This window comes from Polistes canadensis, unplaced genomic scaffold (genome assembly GCF_001313835.1).
Source record: "Polistes canadensis isolate GaletaPanama2010 unplaced genomic scaffold, ASM131383v1 scaffold_65, whole genome shotgun sequence".
Classification (NCBI taxonomy): domain Eukaryota; kingdom Metazoa; phylum Arthropoda; class Insecta; order Hymenoptera; family Vespidae; genus Polistes; species Polistes canadensis.
Genome location: NW_014569612.1, coordinates 66894 through 87588, shown reverse-complemented (window position 1 = coordinate 87588; position 20695 = coordinate 66894). Strand labels below are relative to the sequence as shown.

Below are 20695 nucleotides of genomic sequence, written 5' to 3'. Positions count from 1 at the left end.
AAAACTGCATTGCACGCAGTCAAAATATCAAACACTAACACTGCATTATTCTTCTGAAAAGTAAAAAGAAAAATATCATTAAAAAATTACAAATAATTATTAAAGAAATGTTTAATATAAAAATTAATTTACCTTTTATCTTCATTGATGAATGCACGATGGGTTTCCTACCCTTAGGATGACGATGGCACACGTATAAACCGAATAAAAGAAACTTTCGGAGTTTCTTTACCCGAAAAAAAACGAAACACTCACATACGGCGAACAACACTGATTCTACTTCGCGATTTTTTAAATATTTTATTTTAACGATACAACACACGAGTATTTCATTGCATCACACGCACGTTGCAATGAGATTCTGAAACATAAATAAAGAATAAAAAAGGATTATTAATATCATCCTGATATTGTTAAAAAATAATCGTTGAAACGTTTGAAATAAAAATAATACTTACTTTTAGTCTTCAATGATGAATGCACGAGGGGTCTCCTACCCTTAGGATGACGATGTGCAAACGTTTACGAAATAGAAAAAAACAAACAAGTTTTTTACTTATCGCGATCTCACCGCGACGTGACTCGACTGATCACACCACACGTGATTGCAAAATATATAAAAAAAAGACAGCTGAAAGAATGTTTATATTAAAAATCTGAAATAAAAAACAATATTATAAATCAAGTAGAACTCTCTCTCTCTCTCCGCTGAAATCAATAAAAAGTTAACAATATTATAAACGTATTGTAAAAACCTGAAAAAGAAAAAAGAAAATGTTTAATTATTATTTGTTTATACTTATTATATTTTATAATGATAAAAAGTGAAAGTATGTAATGAGAATTAATTAGAAGGGAGGGGGAGGGGGGGTTATGTTTTACAATGTTAATGCAGGATTTATCTTATGCATGATATATGGTTATTGGAATGACGATAAACAACTGTGTATATGATATGCAATAAAAAATATAGAATGAAATCGAATATGTATTAAAAATTTACTTGCCCATTACATTCACCGTGTGAACACGCCGAAATCTAACGGAAGACTGACGGAAGAACAATGAGTCATCGGTACACGTTGTCTTGTTTACATCTCGGTATACGATCTCCTGAGCACCTCGAATACGCCTAAAAACAAATACATAGAGATGTTATCAGTATATTCTAAGCACGTTTAACATCTATATGAACACGTGATATTTAAACTATTATAAAATTGTTAAATACAATATTAATTAGATTAGATTATTTTTCGAATATATTATACATTACATTTATGTTATGAGGATTAATATAAATAATATAATTCATTTAAAAACATATCAAATTAAATATTACATTACATTTAAAATATATTATAAATAAAATAATTTGTTATTTAATAAAACAAATTCATTTGAACGTATTCATTTTAAAATTATCTATATCTCCAAAACACACACGATACCAATATAATTTTTAAAGAAAAATCTAATAAAAATAAAACAGTAGGATATCACACAACGTTACACGAATATCTAACAAGACCCTAACACTAGAAAAATTAAACACTAACATATTATCTATATCTATAAAACGTGTATATGTATCATATATACATTTTTAAAATTATCTTCATCTCCAAAACACATGCAATTCCAATATAATTTTCAAAGAAAAAGATCTAATAAAAATAAAATTAAACGATATCAACGTTACACGAGTATCTAACAAGACCCTAACAGTAAAAAAGTTGAACGTTTGCATCGTGTAGTTTCGGTAGGTAGGTAGGTAGGTAGGTATGTGGGTGGGTTTGAAGCAATAAAAGTCAGATCAACGATTCGATGTGGAACAAACAAATGGTAAGAGATAATGGCCGGCAAAAGGGCCAGCCCTTCTAGGACGATAAGGCGATAGGACAGTGACGAATAGGCTTCGTTCCCCGATTCAACTGTTGTTGGCTGGCTACCACGAGCAATGGTGCACTCTCAACATGCTAGAAAGAGAAATATAGATAGAGAAATAAAGAGAATAAGTGAGAGTGATAGAGAAAAATAGAAAAATAGAAAAAGAGAGAGAAAGAGAGAGTGTGTGTGCTATCATACGCTGTCCAGAGCAATTTCAATGGACGATCCATTATCTTAAGCGGCGTTGATCAATCGATGCGTTCAACTCACCCATCTGGACAGATAGCTTTTCTTTGGCTTACCAGATTCTACCCCAAACCTCCACCCCTCGTTTAAACTAACCTCACACATAACTCCTCCACCCCCCAACCCCTCCCTACCCCTCCAGCCCCTGGTCCCATCATTCTATGGTGAATGGTGTTAGTAAGCCGACTTTTTTTTCGGTCTCTATTTTTATACCCACTCTCACCGTTCTGTTCTTTTCATTTCATCACTTTTCCATCTTTAAACTTCGCGTGGAAATATTTTTTGCATTATGGTTTACCGGAACCAACGTTCGAGACAGACCACTTAGGATCCCGTTACCTGAATTGGACAGAATCTTGATTGATAATCATAAAAATGGTCGGAAATTATTTATTGGATCATTTGATTTTCTTTTATGTTACTTAAGTTTTTTCTCTTATCGTTTAAGTTTGATAAATTATTTTTGGAATAATTTAAGATGGTTGATGATGTTAGGAATGGTACTGTTGTGTGTCATAATGATCTCCATCGTATTGATAGATAATTGAATAATCAAATTTAGATCGATAATGGTTGTAATGATCAGGAATAATTCAAAGACATCGACGTTAGGAATTATGATTGTGTGTGTGTGTGTATGTGTGTATACCTAATTTACGAGTAGTAGGATATATGACGTAACATGTGGTTAAATTCCTCGTTACGCGTACGACCTGATTACCATGAATAAACATAACAGCATCGTGCGTTAGCTTTCAAGTAACTACCATAACTCACATGATGATAATATAAATTAACTAACTTATCTATCTGAAAGCATCGTTTCTCATTCGAGATAATCAATTGATTATTATTATCATCGTCATCATCATCATCTCGTAATGAATAATAATAATGGTAATATCTAAAATAATATAACTAAACGAACAATTATTACATTTTTTTTCTATTAACAAATAAACTACAATAATTCAAATGAATAAATGTACTTATTTAACCCCCAAAAAAAAGAAAACGAAGAATAAAAAATGTGTATGTTAACAAAAATGCAATCCCCATAACTCTCATATATAAAATCAATTAATCTATTTAATATATAAATAATAAAATATAAAATAAAATAAATTTGTGTTAGAATATGTGAATAAAATATGAAATGCAATAATAAAAAAAATGTAATTTTTCAGGTTGTGGTAGTATAGCACCAAAGTCAACGTGGGGTAAATTGGCGACCATGGGTTACGCAAGTCTAGGTATACCCTTGACGATAGTCTACTTGTCAAATGCCGGAGGTCTGTTGTCCAGGTGCGCCAGGGGTGTTTTTACCCGGGCCCTTTGTTGCTGCCTTTGTTCGAACTGCGGCTATTGTTGCTACGACGAGAGACGAATGCAGGTGAGTACTTTGCGGATGTCTCTCTACGCGTCTACTTTTTCTCTCTCTCTTTCTCTCTTTTTATTTCACTCTTTCTTCTTTTCTTCCTTCCATACTTGATTTCTTTTTTTTCTCTCTATTACCACTTTTCTTCTTCTTCTTCTTCTCTTTTATAGTGCATGCTTGTTAAATTCTTCAAAACGAACCACGTACGCGATAAATTGGTTTCGGTAACGGTTCTTAACCACCCCACCTCCTCATCTCCTCACCCCACACCCCTACTTCTTCACTCCCACCTTCCGAAAACTCGAAAGAATCAAATGGATGAAGAAAATAACTTGACTTCCCTAGGAATATTTTTCTTCATGTGCTTTTCTTTATTTTTCTTCTTTTTTTTTTTACTTTGTTTTCATTTTCTCCGTTTGTATTTTATTTCATTCCCCCCTCTTATTTTACCTCCACGTTCTGTCCCATCTGTTGAAATAGGGGTGGGTTTAACCGTTTGAATTTATCGACAAAGTAATCGAGCGGATAACTCGAAATGGCTCAGAGTAAGAACTTTTCCAAAAGGTATAGATTATTTTCTTTCGACTATACACTGATTTGGAAAATCGTTCTTTCTCGGCTAAGCACCCCCTACGATAAATCGTTTAAAAAATAAAAATAAATAAATAAATAAATACGTAGTGTTAAACATTTATTCAGATTATACGTGTATTCTCTTAGTTTTTTATTTCGTCAATTCGCCTAGGAGAAAGAGAGACGAATGCGAAGAAAGAGGCAACAGGAAGAATTGGCCCAACAACAGCAACAACAACAATTGCAATTGCAAGAACCATTTTACGTGCGTGCTAATTCATCGACGTTCACGAGTACCGTTGAAATCAAAACTAGTCCAAAGGATGAAGTATCGAGTCTTGGATCTGGAGATAGACCAAATGTTACCATACTTGCACCCATAAGTATTTGTCTAGGAGCTATGCTATGTTACATCGTTGCAGGAGCGTTTACTCTTCACAAATTGGATGGTTGGAGCTTCGTTGGTAAGATTCATACGTTCAATATTTTTATACCTTGTTAAAATTACTCTAATATATATTTGTTTAATTAATGAATAATATTAAAAAATATTGTATATTAAAAATTATATAAAACTTTATATAAAATATTTAAAAATATTTATCAATTTTCAAAGATTGAATATTTTCATATCAAATAAAATCATTCACATATTTCAATCACCCTGAATTTTACTCGCTAATCTTTTTTTTAAATATTAAACAATTAAAAGAGAGATACTTTTTGTAAATAATTTCTATTAATCGTAAAACAAAACCCCCGTCAAATATTAATTTAAAAAACATCTATATCAAAACAATGTTTCCTCGTGATACTAACTAACCCCCTAGCACCCCCAACCTAAAAATAATATCGTAATTGATTTTTCAGACGCTAGTTATTTCTGCTTCATGAGCTTAAGTACGATCGGATTTGGTGACATGGTACCCGGTTCCTATCCACACAACAGCAACAACAACAACAACAACAACTTATCATCGTCACGAAATGCAACGATTTGGTTCTGCTCCTGTTACATAATGTCCGGCATGGCATTGACGGCAATGTGTTTCAATATTCTACACGACGAGATAGTACATCGATTCTGTCATCAAAATGATAAACAAGAACCGGTTAAATCAAGCACGAGCGTTGACGAATTATCAACCGATCCGTTTGCATTAACCTCGTGACAATTTCCGTCCGGTAATCTGTGTCATAGAAATGGCACGGATGAGACAAATGTATGCGTTAACGATGCACCAACTAACATATTCGCTCATGAAAACGAGATCAATATATTGAAGGATTCCTTTAATCAGGTCGACGTTACCAGAGACTGCAAACCGATCCTCAAATTAGAGGATCACGTGCCACAAATCGCACCGGTTTTCATGTTACCAAAAGTCGATGAGGAAACTGAGGAGAACACTGAAATGTAGAGAACACATATGCACAACAACAACAACAACAAATACTTACCTATTTTACCCCTTTACCTGTCACGATGTTCGAAATTTGTCTCTGCAATGTGAAATTCCGTTTCCGGATCTAATTTCCTAACTTTTGGGATAGTTACAACTAATCAATTTGTCTGTCTGTCTGTCTGTCTCTTATTCTCTCTTTCTCTTATTCTTTCTTCTATTTGAAAGATAAAATTGTTTGTACGTCTATGAGAGAGAAAGAGAGAGATAGAGAGAAAGAAAAACCCCTTTTGGAAAATATATGAAAGATTTTTCAAGAAAGCTAATAATACTACGAAGATTCGGGATTCTTTAGATTTCGATCATTCGTTCTAAGTGAATTGTATGAAACTGCTGACTACGTTAGTTTCAATAGAAATGCGTGTGTCCTGATTTTTTTCTCCAAGCTAAGAAGAATAATGGTGGTGGTGATGGTGTTGGTGGTCGGTAGTGAATGGTAGGAATGGGTTTTTAGGTGCTGACAACATTTTTCTTTATTCTGATTGTGAAAATAGAAATGTCTATATAGATTTAAGTAAAAAAAATGTGAGATTTAAACCGAAAAGAAAAAAACGAAAAAAAAAAAAACAATTATATTATATAATTATAAATAAATACATACATACATACTTACGTTCGTGTGTTATGATGAATGAAAGATACGCGTTAAATTTCGTTCATATCGAGATTTAAAAAATTATTACGCTAATTATTATCTATTTATTCGAATTCGAATAAAATTATGTTGAAGTTTGAAAATTCAAAGAATGAAATCGTAATATTGTTTTTAAATAATATTATGGGGACACGTAAGAGATCGATAAATGAAAGATCGAATAAACGTAAGATTTTGAGTCCGTTTATTTTATACGTATGAATATTTATATTTAAATAAATAAATAAATAAGAGATATTTATTAAAGAGAAAATAATTCTCTTTATATTCGAAAAAAAAAATAAAAAAATTATTCAAATTAAAATAGTACACACACTTGAGAATATTCAAATAATATCTACTTATACAAATATAAATATAATCTAATTCAATGAATAATTAAAAAGAAAAAAAAACGTTTCCATAGGAAATTCTTTGAACTACACTTCCGATAATAATCCGTAAAGTGTCTTTGTGGTTTTTTTCCCCAATGACTGTCGCATTTGTATGAAAAAGGAATACACTTGAAATCGAAGTTTGTCAAACAGTTTCTTTGTATATTTTTTTATTTTCCACTTAACAATCCCCTGATTATGCAACGAAATATTTTTCTGAACTTTGTAGTATCATTTCTTCTTTATCATAAACTGACAAATATATTATAAAACGCATAAGTTAGTTCAATTCATTTCGAATGAATTATCGTTCGTTGCGTTTCCAATTAATTTGTTTGTTTCTGGTTAAATTTTTACGACCTCATAAACTGAATCAACAAATCTCGAACCCTTTAAAAAAAAACCTCGACTCGAATTGATCGATTTTACGGTTCTCATCGAATAATACGAATTTGTATAGTGTTTGTATCTATATTTATTCTGTTTCATATTGAAGATAAAACGGATTACGAATTTGACGTTTATTCAATCTTCTTATTCATTCTTGCGAATACGTGCACGAGCATGGGTATAAAAAAAAGAAAAAAGGTTTCTACACGCCTATCTCTCTAGATAGGATATTATTGATAAGAATTTTTTATATTTCTTAGATATATTTAATGCGAAAGATAAAGATAAAGATAAGGATAAAGAAATAATAATGAACGTTCGTTCTCGTTTGCGAATGAACGTACGATCGATTTTTGCGTTCAACAAATTCTACGAAACATAATTGAAAATAAAAGAAAAAAGAAAAATAATAACCGAGAGATGATTAAAAAAGAAAAAAAAAAAAACTATACAATTATTAATTATTTAAAACAATATCTGCCAATTTATGTGTTCATTCATTTTTGTCTCATACAATTAACTTTTTTCACACTTTTATATTAAACATTTTTTAATAATAATAATAATAATAAATATTATAAGAGATAGAATTCGAACGCAAAGATCGTCAATAATAAAAAATCAAATTAATAAATATTACGATATAAGAGTATGTAATATTTAATTAAAAAAAAAAAAACAGAAAAAGTTAAAATTTAAACGCGCGATAAACTTCGTGAAGAAAGAAGAAGAAGAAAAAAAAAGGGAGAAAAAAATCACGCGACATGTTAAAACCTAGAACAACACGAGAAGAAAAAAAAATAAATTGTCTACGTTGTTTAAATATCGATATTCCCTATAGATTATCTACGAGAATACAACAAAATAAAAAAACAAAATATTACACGAAGAGAAAAAGGGTAAAGAACACAAAACAGCGTGATTGCGATTACTGTAAATTAGTTGTAAAAAATAATACACCCTTCCCTCTCTCCTATCCACCCCAACAAAAGAAAAAGTTCACAATATTTACGATTCATCATCGATCCTATCGTGAAATAGGGCAGAGGTATCTCCATCTTTAAAAAAATAAGAAAATAAAATAAAAAACGAGATGTCCTTTAGAATTAATAAAAAAAAAAAAAACTATTATCCGAAAGGAGAATTATTAGATCTTCATTAAAAAAAAATTAATTGATTTCGCGATTATATGAAAAGAAAAAAAGAAAGAAAAAAAAAAGGAAAATAAAAAAACAAATGAAAAGAAAAAGAAAAATCATCCCTTTGCTCGAAAGGCTAAAAAATAAAAAAAAAGATAGAAAAAAATAAAGAAGGTCTTCATTGTTCATTGAAAAAGGAAAAGAAAGAATTATTAAAAAGAAAAAATAAAAAAAAAAAACAAATGGACAACGTCTGCCAAGAGTTTTCGAGTGACGAACAAACGAAATTACAGTCCATGCGATTTTTTGCCGATTCCAAAACGCATAATAAATCGAAAAAAAAAAAGAAATAAAGAACAAACAAAAAGAAAAAAGAAGAAAAAAAAAAAAATAGAAAAAAAAGGGTTCCTTTCGTTTGGTTTCTTGTAACATATCATAAGATGTAAGATATAATCCTCAATCAATCGGAATAAAATATAATATTAACAAATAATAGTTCGAAAAATGAATCATCATCAATCGATTATTATGATTGAAATTTAATCGAAGGACGGAAAAATTCATGAAGAATGATTGAATGTATAAAAAATAGTACGCGTGAATATATATATATGTGTACGCGAGCGTGTGTGTATGTATGTATGCATGTGGGTGTACATCTAAAATCCTCCTTCCAATTTAGATACGTAAAATTAACAATAAAACGAATTAATTAAAAATGAAAAAGAAAAAAAACAAATAAGGAAAGAAATTGAGCGACTAATGACAATCGATACTGGTCGCTAAATTAAAAATATCTTCATCGTCTTACGAACTTCACGAAAAGAGAATGAGAGAGAAAGAGAGAGAGAAGGGGGTGAGGGAAGGGGTAGGTCGAGGAAAGATTAGTTTGGAAAATCGAAAAAGAAAATGAAGGAAAATAGTTGATGAGAAAAGGAAAGGGATATCGTGGAATGAAGCCAAAACAAACTTTAGCCCTTTTTTAGGTTATCCTATTGAAAATGATGAGTTAACTTGTATCGATCTAAAATTTTCTTTTGACCGACTAAACTTACTTCGGACTATTTTCGTATACGTTGATTAGTTATTTCTAATATATTTTCCAATGTATATAACTTTAAATATATATATAGAGAGAGAGAGAGAAAGAGAGATATTTATTAAGGAAACAAGAAAGTTTTTATGATTTTAATCAATGGATTGATTAATCATTATAAATTCTAAAAACTATAAGAATTATTTTATCTAATATATGTTATTAAAATTGATTTTTTCTTATTTGAAATAATTGATAAAATTGATAAAATTTTATTATAGAATTAATTTTTTCTTCTATGATTTATAAACACTGATAACAACAAAAAATTAATCTTAATATTATACTTATAATTTTATAATATAACAGTTACGTTTTGTAAATACGAAATTAAAAATGTATCGTAATTGTGTAAAGCTAATTACATGCTGATAAAAAGAATTTGATATTTTAATAATTATTTATAACACTTTATATAAGTAATAGTTATTTATTATAACTATGTAATTAGAAATGAGATGAAGTTTGAAATATGATTTATCGTATATAATCGAGAAACTTGGAAAAATATATTTAAATTAGGTGAATGTATGTTATATGACATATAAGACAGATCTCATTGGTTCAATTCGAAGTTCTATTGCAAGAATATCTATTTTTCCCTCTCTCTCTCTCTCTCTCTTTCTTTTTTTTTTTTTTTTTAAGAAGCTCTTTTTACTATATCTATCTTTCTTCGAATTTCCCTCTTTCTCGTCTTTCACCCTGACGTTCTGCTGGTTTCCCATGTCGATCTCTAGGGAAATATAACTGAGTTCAAAGTACTCTACACATAGCTGAGCATGGTTGTAGTTGGTATATATACAGTGGCAACTGGAAACTTTAGTAGGACGATTTTGTGCAGTAGAAATATCCAATGAAAACCAAACGTCACAAGATTTTTCATCGCTTTTTTTCATCCTCCTCCTCCTGCTCCTCCTCCTCCTTCCACCTCTTTCCACCTCTTACTCCTATTCCACCTTCTCATCATCTTCTTCTTATCTATCCTTCTTATTTTTTTTCTGTATACATACCATTTTATTCCTTCGTTTGTACAATAGACGCAAACCACACTTTATTTTCTTTTAAGAAAGTAAAGAAAAATGATAAAAAAGAATAAAAGAAACATTTGATTGATTAGTTTTCAAATGAAAATTAATGGAATTGTTTTGTCGCATTCTCTCTCTCTCTCTCTCTTTCTATTTCTTGAAATTTTATATTTAAGTTTTCTCATTACTTTCAATCATTTTCTATTTGTAATCATTGTAATAATAATAAATAATTATTTTCACATTCTTATCAAAAAATAATGATTTTTAAAATGTATTATTCTTAAGTGTAAGAATATTAATGTTAAACAAAAAAAAATGAGAATGAAAATGAGAAAAAGAGAGAGAGAGAGAGAGTGTAAAGGAGAAAGAAGGGGGTAGAAGGAGGAAAGGGAAAAAAAATAAATGGTCTATAAATGCGGTTACAGATTGTAAATACAAGAGAAATATTTAACGATTCGATAAATTTTTCCGGAAACGGATGGGAATGCAATTTTCTGCATCGCCAAATAGAATAATCCCATTTGATTATCAGAAGCGAATCAATGTTTAACTTTAAACGTATTATTCAATCGCCGGATGCTGTATTTTCTCTTATGAAGAAGAATCTGGCTACCTGCGTATTACAGTGTTTGAAAAACCATAATAATAATCTTTCGCGAAGCGAAATACCGTGACGATTCGATTATTCGAATCATTGGTTCAATATTTCTTTTTATTATCTTCTTTTTTAATCCGAAAATTTATTTGAATAAAATATAAATCATGAGAATGTATAAAAATTTATTTAAGAAATTTGTATAAGTTTGTTTATATATACAATTGTTAATTATTGCAATGCAATATATTGTTTTTTGAAAATTATTACTAAAATAGGAATAGAAAAACGTTTGATTAATTTTCTTATTATCTATTAATGTTGTTAATTAATTTTTTAATAATGAATTTAAGTTTGATTGTACTATAATTTTGTTTTTTAAATGATTTGTATTTGTTTTCTTACTTTTTTTATCATATCACGATATCCTATTAAAACACTGGAATTGAAAAAGTATGAATGTTGAAGAACGTATTTATAAATAAAATGTTCTGACGACACACTTCGTTGTATTTCGCGTAATAAACCTTTTCTAATGATATTCATTACCACCTATTTACAAAGACGAGATTTTATATCGAAAGTTTTTTCGCCTAATATAAAATACAAATCAAATATTTCTCGAAACAATGCTACGTATCTATTGTACAGTGCATCTTTAAATAAAAAAAAAAAAATCTTAGTAATGTGAATGTAGGTGTGATAAAAAAAAAAGTAAAAGAAAATAAGAGAGAATTAGATAAACGAAGGAAAGAAAGATCTTGTTTGTATGTGTGTGTGTGTGTTTACTTACGAATGTATGTGTTAAAGAAATAATTGATATTATTAAAAAATGAATGAACTTGAATTTTGAGAAACCCTCAACAATTTGATGTCGTGTATAATATAAATTAAAATAACATCCTAATTATATATATAAATAATACTTTCTGTAAATAGTGAAAAGAAGGAAGAAAGGAAAGGAAATAAATAAAAGTAATAAGTAAAAAAGGAGATTAGAAAAATGTCAAGGCGTAAAATTCAATGGAATTAAGACGTCTGTGTAAAAAAAAAAAAAATAATACATGGGAGATAAACGAATCGGTGAATATTGTACGTCTGTATAATCGTTTGTCAAAGCAATGTATCTTATTATACTGGATAATAAAAAAAAGAAATCATTAAAATCTAAATTCAAAATCCTCATCTACCTTTTTTTACGCCTTTTATCAAATTTGTATAGAATTTTACATTTCTAATAGGAGAATGTAATTTTAAATAGAACGTAGTATGATTTTTTTACATTATGATTAAAAAAAAACAAATTAGTATTAAAAAATAGAAAAATAGGTATCTACTATTATCAACTGCATAAACTCGTTTGGTTACCTTACTGGCTTATAGCAAAGTTAAAATTTAGTTTAGTGATAGTCAGTAAGTCAGTAGTCAACAATTACCACACACAATAGAAAGTAAATACAAAACAAAATTTATTTATTGCAGCACAATATTAACAAATTATTATAAATATTTCAAGTGAACTTTTTCCATAAAATATCAATTTAAAAAGTCTATAGAGTATTTTTATTATCTAAATATTAACAACTTATGCTTCACGGTTGCATAAGAATACAATAATAACAATTTATGCTTAACGGCTGCATAAAAATGCAACGATGCACTAAACGCCATTCGCAGAATCTATTCGGATTACATTTCTCTTAAATTCTTATATCGGCTACAATTATATAATAATATAATGTTAATCGTTTTAAATATCATGAATATAATTCTTATGATAAGAACTAACTAATTACATTGATGTTCTCACTTTATATCGAAAGAACTATTTTGATAGTCTGAAATATGTAACGATATGGGAATTGCATATTCTATATATTATCAATACAATGTTAATTGTTTTAAATATCATGAATATAATTCTTATAATAAGAACTAACTAATTATATTGATGTTCTCAATTTATATCGATAGAACTATTTTAATAATCTGAAATATGTAACGATATAGGAATTGCATATTCTTTAATAAATATATGATACAGTATGAAGTAGACAGTACCTGAAATTGTAATAAACATGTGGATTATATTTATAATAATAAATAATTTCTTACTACCTCTATCAACTATACGCTGAGTACAAGCACCTGCATTAAGCGATGAGAATATCTTGCATATAGTCCAACGGAGAGCGAGTAACTGCAACAGAAAAACATAGTATTAAATCAATATAATTCAATTACCAAACTATTATGAATATATTTATGTTACTTATATAGAAAAATCAAAGTTATGTCGATACTCTGATACTAAAGAAGATAAGATAATAAAATAATCTAAAAAACAAAAGCCAATCGTATATCTACAAGTATAATCCTATTCATTTTATAATATTACAATTCTTTTAATTCTTCAATCTTAAAAAATAGTAAAACAATTGTTAAAAGAACACAGCACACCTAATATTAATTAAAAAAAATTTAATGAATGATAAATTAATCAATTGATAATAAAAAGTAAGAATAAAAAATTATTACCTGTGATTTATCAATGAAATTCTATAGATTATGAAAGGAAGAAGCGTCCCCGTTTGAAAAAAGTGTTAAACAATGGAAGAAATGTGTCGATCGGTAAAGAAGATTCAATTCGAATTCCATTCATAGGGACTTTTAGCGGTAAAATGTTAATAAACCAAAGGATCCACGTGATGTCGCTGCGATAGCCAACTAGTAACTGAACTACCGGCGCACGATGTTAGGACGACGGAAGAACATATGTTTAAAGACTGTAGCGCATGCGCAGTCATCGCTTCCGCGACGTACCTAGCCATCTTTCCAGTCAAGCAAAAGTGAATTGTTTTCAGCTTTAGTCTTATTTAACGGAACTTTTATTAATGTCAGAGCCACAGTCCGCGCTTCTACTACGAAAACAATTAGCAGGTATCAATATATATATGTGTTTGAGTGTTAAATGGTGCCGTGTATGTCGGTGCGCAACTAAACCCATGTAAGAGGAAGGGAGACCATTACGAGAATTAGACAGAGACGGACAGATATATTAAAAGAAGGAGAAAGAAGGAGAAAGAAGGACAAAAAAAGGGAGAGAAAGAAAGAGAATGAGAAAGAGAAAGAGAGAGAGTGATCAGGGATAAAAAGAGATAGAAAGTTAGAAAGAAAGAATGAAAGAAAAAGAAAGAGAGAGAGAGAGAGAGAGTATAAAGATAAAAAAGAAGATGAAGATGAGGTTAATCATTTTTTTCTCCTTTTTTTAATTTACAAAATTATTTTAAAATATTTATCAAATATTCCACGAGAGTAATACCTATATATATATATCTCTCTCTTTATATTTCATATTTAAAACAAAACAATAAAAAAAGAGACGAAAAAAATATATAATAATAATATTTAAATATTTTTCTATTGTTAAAATATTCATGAAAATATTCGGACGAATATTTCTGTCTCTTTAGTTCTTTCTCTTTCTTTACAACTATGACGACGACGACGACAACGAGGTGGAGGACGCGTGTGTGGACTCTTCGAATAAAAAAAAGGAAAAGAAAAAAAAAAGAACGAAAGAAAGAAAGAAAGAAAAAAAAAATTATAAAAAGAATTCGTGCTGCATAGCCCTACGTAGGTTCGACACGGCCCTTTATTGCGGCTCGCGATCAGGGCGTGAAAATCAATAACGTGCTCGCGAAAAGGAGAGATCTCCGGGTATGAACTCTTAAAAAGTTCTGACAACGACGGACAACAATGACGATGACGATGACGGGACAATGACGGGACCAACGGGAACGTTAACCTCGCACGATCGAATTATCCCCGGGATACTTTCCTTTTTTTCTTTTTTTTTCTTCCTCTCTTTCTTTTGTTTTCCCCCTAGTCCCTTTCATCCTTTCGTTCGTAATTTTTTTACTAGCACCTAGTGTCTTATTCACTTTTATATTATATTATTTTCTGTTAATACATTTATTCACTATTTTTGGTTTGTTTTTTCTTTTGTTTTTTATTGTTTCTCACAAGGACGACATCACGATGCCGGACATCGGCTAATCGTCAGTGTTCCTTTCGGGAGAGACTCTTTTTATATTTTTCCCCTTCTCTTTTTTTTTTTTATCTTTCTTCATCTTCTTCTTCCTCTTCTTCTTCTTCTTCTTCGTCTTCTTTTATTATTACTACTACTACTACTACGACTACTACACTACTACTACTACTACTACTACTACTACTACTACTACTACTACTACTACTACATTTTCTTAACCAATCTACACTTTCTATTTATCATCCTCAATCTTTATCTCTATCTTTTATCTTTATCTTCTATCTATTTCTATCTCCCTTTCACTCTTTATCTCTCTTTCTGTTTCTCCCACCGAAAAAACATTTCAAAAATAATCATCAGTCTCTCTTTCCCGGCAAGATTTTATTTATAGCCCAACTACCTCCTCTCTTTCTCTTTCTATCTATCTATCTATGTATGTATGTTGTATGCATGTATATATGTATGTGTATGTTGCTCTGTGTTTCGGGCTTTTTCCTTGAAACATATATGTATTTTACGAAATACCTCGTGTTCTTGCACTTGGTAACGCTTTAGAAAAAGAAATACCAATATGAGAATAACAGAATGAGAAAGATATATCTGTCATGTAAAAAGACGAAGGTCAACCGTCTTTGTCAGGACCCATTCGTGCATCTTTTCTTTCCTTTCCTTTCCTTTTTATTGAATTTATCCTGTTTTTGGTCATCCTTTCCTTTCGATTTTCACCTACACATTTATCTTCATGTATGTTTTTCAGCATACATGTAACACGATCTTTTCAACTCTTTCCCATCCTCTCATATACATATGCATATACATGTGTATATATATATTCGTTATATTTTTTGTTCTTTTACTTTCCTTTGTCTACCATGACTTCAGAATTCGTAGATTGTAAGAAGAGACTCGTTCGTAATTTTCAGATCCAATGCTGAATCACTGTTCTCATCCATGATGACAATTACTATGTCTATCTCTCTCTTTCTATACTTAAATCATTTTTTTTTATTCATCTTAACATCTAGGATTGTTTTTACAATTTCTCTGAAGGAGTAGAAAGACAGACTAAATCATTGCAAGTTTCCCAATGATCATAATTTCATCGGTATCATTTTCTATATTATTTACTTCGTCATGATTCTTAAACAATCTTTATTACTTTTCTTTTTACGAGCTCAAAAAACTTTTGAGAATACTTGACGGATTATTTTTTTGCAGAGTTAAATAAAAACCCAGTAGAAGGGTTTTCGGCAGGCCTCATTGACGACAATGATATTTATAGATGGGAGGTACTTATTATTGGACCTCCGGATACGTTGTAGTAAGTAAAAATTATAATATTGATTTGATAAAGTCTTAATAATTTTAAATCATTACTGATGTAAATTTCTTATTTTTTATTGTAACAGCGAAGGCGGATTTTTTAAAGCACATTTACAATTTCCAAAAGAGTATCCACTTAGGCCACCAAGAATGAAATTTATAACGGAAATTTGGCATCCAAACAGTAAGTATTACGCATTAGATTATTGTTTAAAGCCCTTGCACTATAACGAACTGTGAGACTCATAGAAAATCTTACGAGCCAAATATAAGAAACACTTTAGCAACTAGGCATGTTAAATCATAGTGTGCAAGGTGTTTATAAAATGTATTATAATGTTAATGATTAAATATGTAAATATATTTTGTTTTTCTTATCATTAGTCGAGAAAAATGGTGATGTATGTATATCGATTTTACATGAGCCTGGAGATGATAAATGGGGCTATGAGAAAGCATCAGAACGGTGGTTGCCAGTTCACACAGTTGAGACTATTCTCATAAGCGTTATTAGTATGCTCGCAGATCCAAATGATGAAAGTCCTGCTAATGTGGATGCTGCCGTAAGTTTGTCATTTATAATTTTTATATAATAATGGTTTCCTAATAACCAATTTATGTTCGACAATGTTTGATTTTACTTAGTAATCTTACATCGTTCAATTAATATGCATATACAGAAAGAATGGCGGGAAAGCTATACAGAATTTAAACGAAAGGTAGCAAGGTGCGTCAGAAAAAGCCAAGAGGAGTGTTTGTAGGGGATGAATAAATATTCAACTGGAAAGACTTATTTAATTCTGGTAAGATAAATTAATGCAATATAATAAATGATGAACACTTTGAATGAATAATTTCTTTATAAAATGCATGGAAATTTGTTTTATTTTTCAGGCAATTTTAATTCAGGGAAGCCGTAAGCACTGGAAGAAAGAAACCGATGCTCGACATAAAGCTAACGGATAACAGTGCCACTAAAAACGGATTAAGCCTGACCCATCCTTACGCAGAGAGAGGGAGAAAGAAGGGGAAAAGAGTTGTGCGAAGAAAAAACTAATGACAAATTCGCACCTCTCCGTCGAATCAATTAAAGCCACATATGCATGCAAACAAACAAACAAACAAACAACAAACAAACACCGTCGTCACTGATGTACCACCATCCATCGTTATAATGAAGATCATGAAGTGAAAAAAAAAAACAAACACACACTAAGCTCACCTTTTTTCATAAATAAACAGCTAAAAAAAAAATTAATTTACACACGTATATACAATATTGCAAAAAGGAAAAGAAAAAGAAAAAAAGGAAAAAAAAACTCAATTCATCTGTACGATTATTACCTTACTAAAATATTGATAGTTAATGTAAACTTAACTTCCCCCCACTTCTCCTCAAACAACCACCGCCATCACTCCCGATTAATCCCGTCCCCGGCCCCTTCCCTCGCCCAATACAAACAAACAAATGAAAAGAAACATAAAAAAAGAAAATAAGCAATCCTTGTAATTTAAAAATAATACGATTATGTTTATCGATCACACAATAATAATTCCTTAGTGTCGTTTTCGTATTTTCTTACTTTCGTAAAATATATACATAACATAAAAATAATAAAATTTTTGTAAAGTTCGAAAAACGGGATATATACTTAAACAAACAATCGTTGAAATGTAATGTGCCAGCAAAAATGGAAGAAGAAATACATGCGAATTAATTGTAAACTATTTGCGGATTAACTAATGTCAGTTAACTATAATAATAATAATAATAATAATAATAATAATATTAATAAATAAATAACGATGATGAACGCAACGATGTAAAAAAAAAAAAAAAAAAGAAAAAAAAAGAAAAAGAAATAACGAAACGAAAAGACACTTTAAAAAATGAAGAGATAAAAAGATATCGAAATTCCGCATAATCCGTGCGTTGCCAAAATAATGAATTCTAATCGAAGTGATAATAATATACTAGTAATAATGAGATAATAATAATAGTAATAATAATAATAATAATAGTAATATTATTATAACAATAATGTACTATTTGTCAGATTCTAGCGAACGCATTTTAAACGTAAGAATTAGGGTACAGTTTGTACTAAATTTTGAATGGTGCCACCAAGTTTGAAAACGAAACTACTAATCTCGCTGTTATCTTCTTCCCTTCTTTACGATCTGAAAACTTACGGTCCTACGTTAAGCAATATGAAAACAAAACAAAACAAAAAAAAAAGAAAAGAAAGAGAATGCAAAATAAAATAAAAAAAAAAAATAAATAAATGAAGAAAAAATAGAAAAGTCACAAAAATAAGATGAACTTTTTCAAATCGAAACGATTTTTCTCCAACTTTTTACATCATTTTTTAATACTTGTCAATTAAATTTTCAAACTGAAGTGTACAGTTGTTTTATCCATAGCGTTAAATCGCTCATGTTGAAATCGATTATTCAATGAGCCAGGAATAAATTAATTTCCATTATTGATTTCAATTTTTTATCTCTGTATTTAAAATTAGTATAATTACGAGCTTTGATAATAAGATTACACCTGAAAGGAAAAGAAAGAAACATACACGCGCAGACACAAGATACTCATGCGTATGCAAAAAGATTACTGATGATGAGAAACATCGAGTGACGCTTAAAAAATTGTTTATCTATGAACGCACGTGTCAGTGCAACACATATGCGTATTGATTCATTGAAATCGATTATTCTATTTGATCGGATTTTATAACATATTAAAACTCGGTGCGATGCGCAATTTTTTTTTTTATTATTCATGCATTTTAACACTAACCAGACAACAACGACGATGACTACGACAATGACGACGACGACAACTTTGTATTTTAATAATTAAAATCTTCGTTATTAAAATTGTTATTATTATTAATATTATTAATATTATTATTGTTTTTTTTTGGGAGATAAATTTAGTTTTAATCGTTTTTACATGTGCGTCATTTATGATCGACGAGGATATGTAAGTAAAAAGAATATTAAATAAGTCTTTTATAATTTTTAAATGAAAATCATCACACACACACACTTATGATCCTAACAAATACGTTTGTTAATTCACAAATAGCATGATTTTATAATATTGTTAAAATCAAGTTGTAGGGAATATTTCAACGTCGATAATCGATTAATTCAATGAATCATAATATACGTTCTATTGTATATTTGCAGAACTGATTATTAGATAATCCTGCTTGTTATAATCAAGACTTATTATAATATAACGATTAAGCGGATTGTTTTATAGAAAATTCAAAAATCATATCTCTTGAATAATTCCTTTTTTTTATACGACACAACAATAGGATTTTATTCAATAAATTATGTTTTTTGAAAAGACTGTTAAAACAAATTTAAATATTATTGAAGATTACGAAGAGTGATTTTTGTTCTCATTAGATTTACTGGCAAAGACTGGCAGTCGTATGAATTATACATGGAATGTTTGTAAATTATATATATTAATATGTAATACATTGTAAATGTACGAAATACAAACTAAACGTTGAAGTATACATACGTAAATGTAAGTATATTATAATAAAAATATAATGATGCTTTGTGAAACTTTTTATATCGTACATTATTTATCTCTTTTTATATGAAACATTATATAGAAATCTGTTAAATTATTAGGTATTAGTCTCTTCTTTTATATGTTTCATACAATTTTATTCTAATTTGTATTTTAATACAATTATAAAATAAAGTTTTTAGTAAATAATTCAATCATAGAATTATATATAAGTATTTTTTAAATACATTCATTATTAATAAATATCTATTATAACGACTGCCAATTTATATTAAATTTTAAAAAAGATTTTATCTTCAGCAAAGAAAACAAAAGTACATAGAACCTCACAAGTCCCTTTTTTGTGTAACAAGATGCTTTTTAGTTACTACCGGGACCAACAGAGGACGCTAGTAGGTACTTAAAACGAAGATGGTACAATCCCATCAAAAAATATAGTATTCTCTTAAAAATTATAAGTAACTATATTTAAGTTTTAGTATATAAACATGTGTGTGCTTTAAAAAATGAATTATGTACGACAAATATCTTCATTTATATCTAATTATTAGAACGCAGATGCGCAGTGACGACATAGAAGGAAAAATTTAGCTGTAATATAAATAAATTGTATTAGTATATTACAAAAATTGTGAATTAATTAATGGAAGTGTCTATTAATGTTTAAAAGCTCGGAGAATATGATTTTTCCACCATACTCTTCAAAATTCACCACAATACTGGCACGTTGAAAATTTCCCCCTCCAAAGACATAACTGCACAGAAGTGTTAAACCAAATTTACATTTATTTAAACAATTGCATAAAAATGAAAAAATACAAAAATCAGATCGTTATAATATTAAATTTTATTGATTTGGTAAAATATTGATTTTATACACATGCGCAACGTTCGGAAAGTCATACAAACAACTTTTAATAAAAGAATTT

General features: G+C 29.3%; 2 protein-coding genes across 4 annotated transcripts in view; both read left to right on the top strand.

Annotated features, from left to right (window-relative positions):
* The window catches only part of LOC106786101 (TWiK family of potassium channels protein 18-like), a 261452-nt gene extending 255480 nt beyond the window's left edge, over nucleotides 1-5972 (top strand). For both annotated transcript variants that reach the window (XM_014747130.1, XM_014747131.1), the window contains 3 exons: nucleotides 3324-3529; nucleotides 4260-4551; nucleotides 4958-5972. In XM_014747130.1, coding sequence (XP_014602616.1) covers nucleotides 3324-3529; nucleotides 4260-4551; nucleotides 4958-5259 — 800 coding nt within the window. In that variant the 3' untranslated portion in view covers nucleotides 5260-5972. The remainder of the gene's footprint in view (nucleotides 1-3323; nucleotides 3530-4259; nucleotides 4552-4957) is intronic.
* Nucleotides 5973-13601: 7629 nt separating this feature from the next.
* Nucleotides 13602-17926, top strand: LOC106786108 (ubiquitin-conjugating enzyme E2 G1). Of its 2 annotated transcripts, none has more exons than XM_014747152.1 (6): nucleotides 13602-13767; nucleotides 16097-16199; nucleotides 16288-16385; nucleotides 16586-16764; nucleotides 16882-17004; nucleotides 17096-17926. In XM_014747152.1, the coding sequence occupies exons 1-5, from the start codon at nucleotides 13722-13724 to the stop codon at nucleotides 16960-16962; spliced, it is 507 nt and encodes a 168-aa protein (XP_014602638.1). In that variant the 5' UTR covers nucleotides 13602-13721; the 3' UTR covers nucleotides 16963-17004; nucleotides 17096-17926. The 2 variants fall into 2 exon arrangements, with proteins under 2 accessions (XP_014602638.1, XP_014602639.1); XM_014747153.1 differs by lacking the exon at nucleotides 13602-13767 and adding an exon at nucleotides 14327-14547.
* Nucleotides 17927-20695: the final 2769 nt, after the last annotated feature.

Bases quoted from the DNA above. Each gene is read 5' to 3' on its own strand.
- LOC106786108 (XM_014747152.1), top strand. From the start codon at position 13,722: ATGTCAGAGCCACAGTCCGCGCTTCTACTACGAAAACAATTAGCAG. The intron at 16,200-16,287 runs GTAAGTAAAAAT...TTATTGTAACAG, and splicing joins GGACCTCCGGATACGTTGTA to CGAAGGCGGATTTTTTAAAG. The intron at 16,386-16,585 runs GTAAGTATTACG...TCTTATCATTAG, and splicing joins GGAAATTTGGCATCCAAACA to TCGAGAAAAATGGTGATGTA.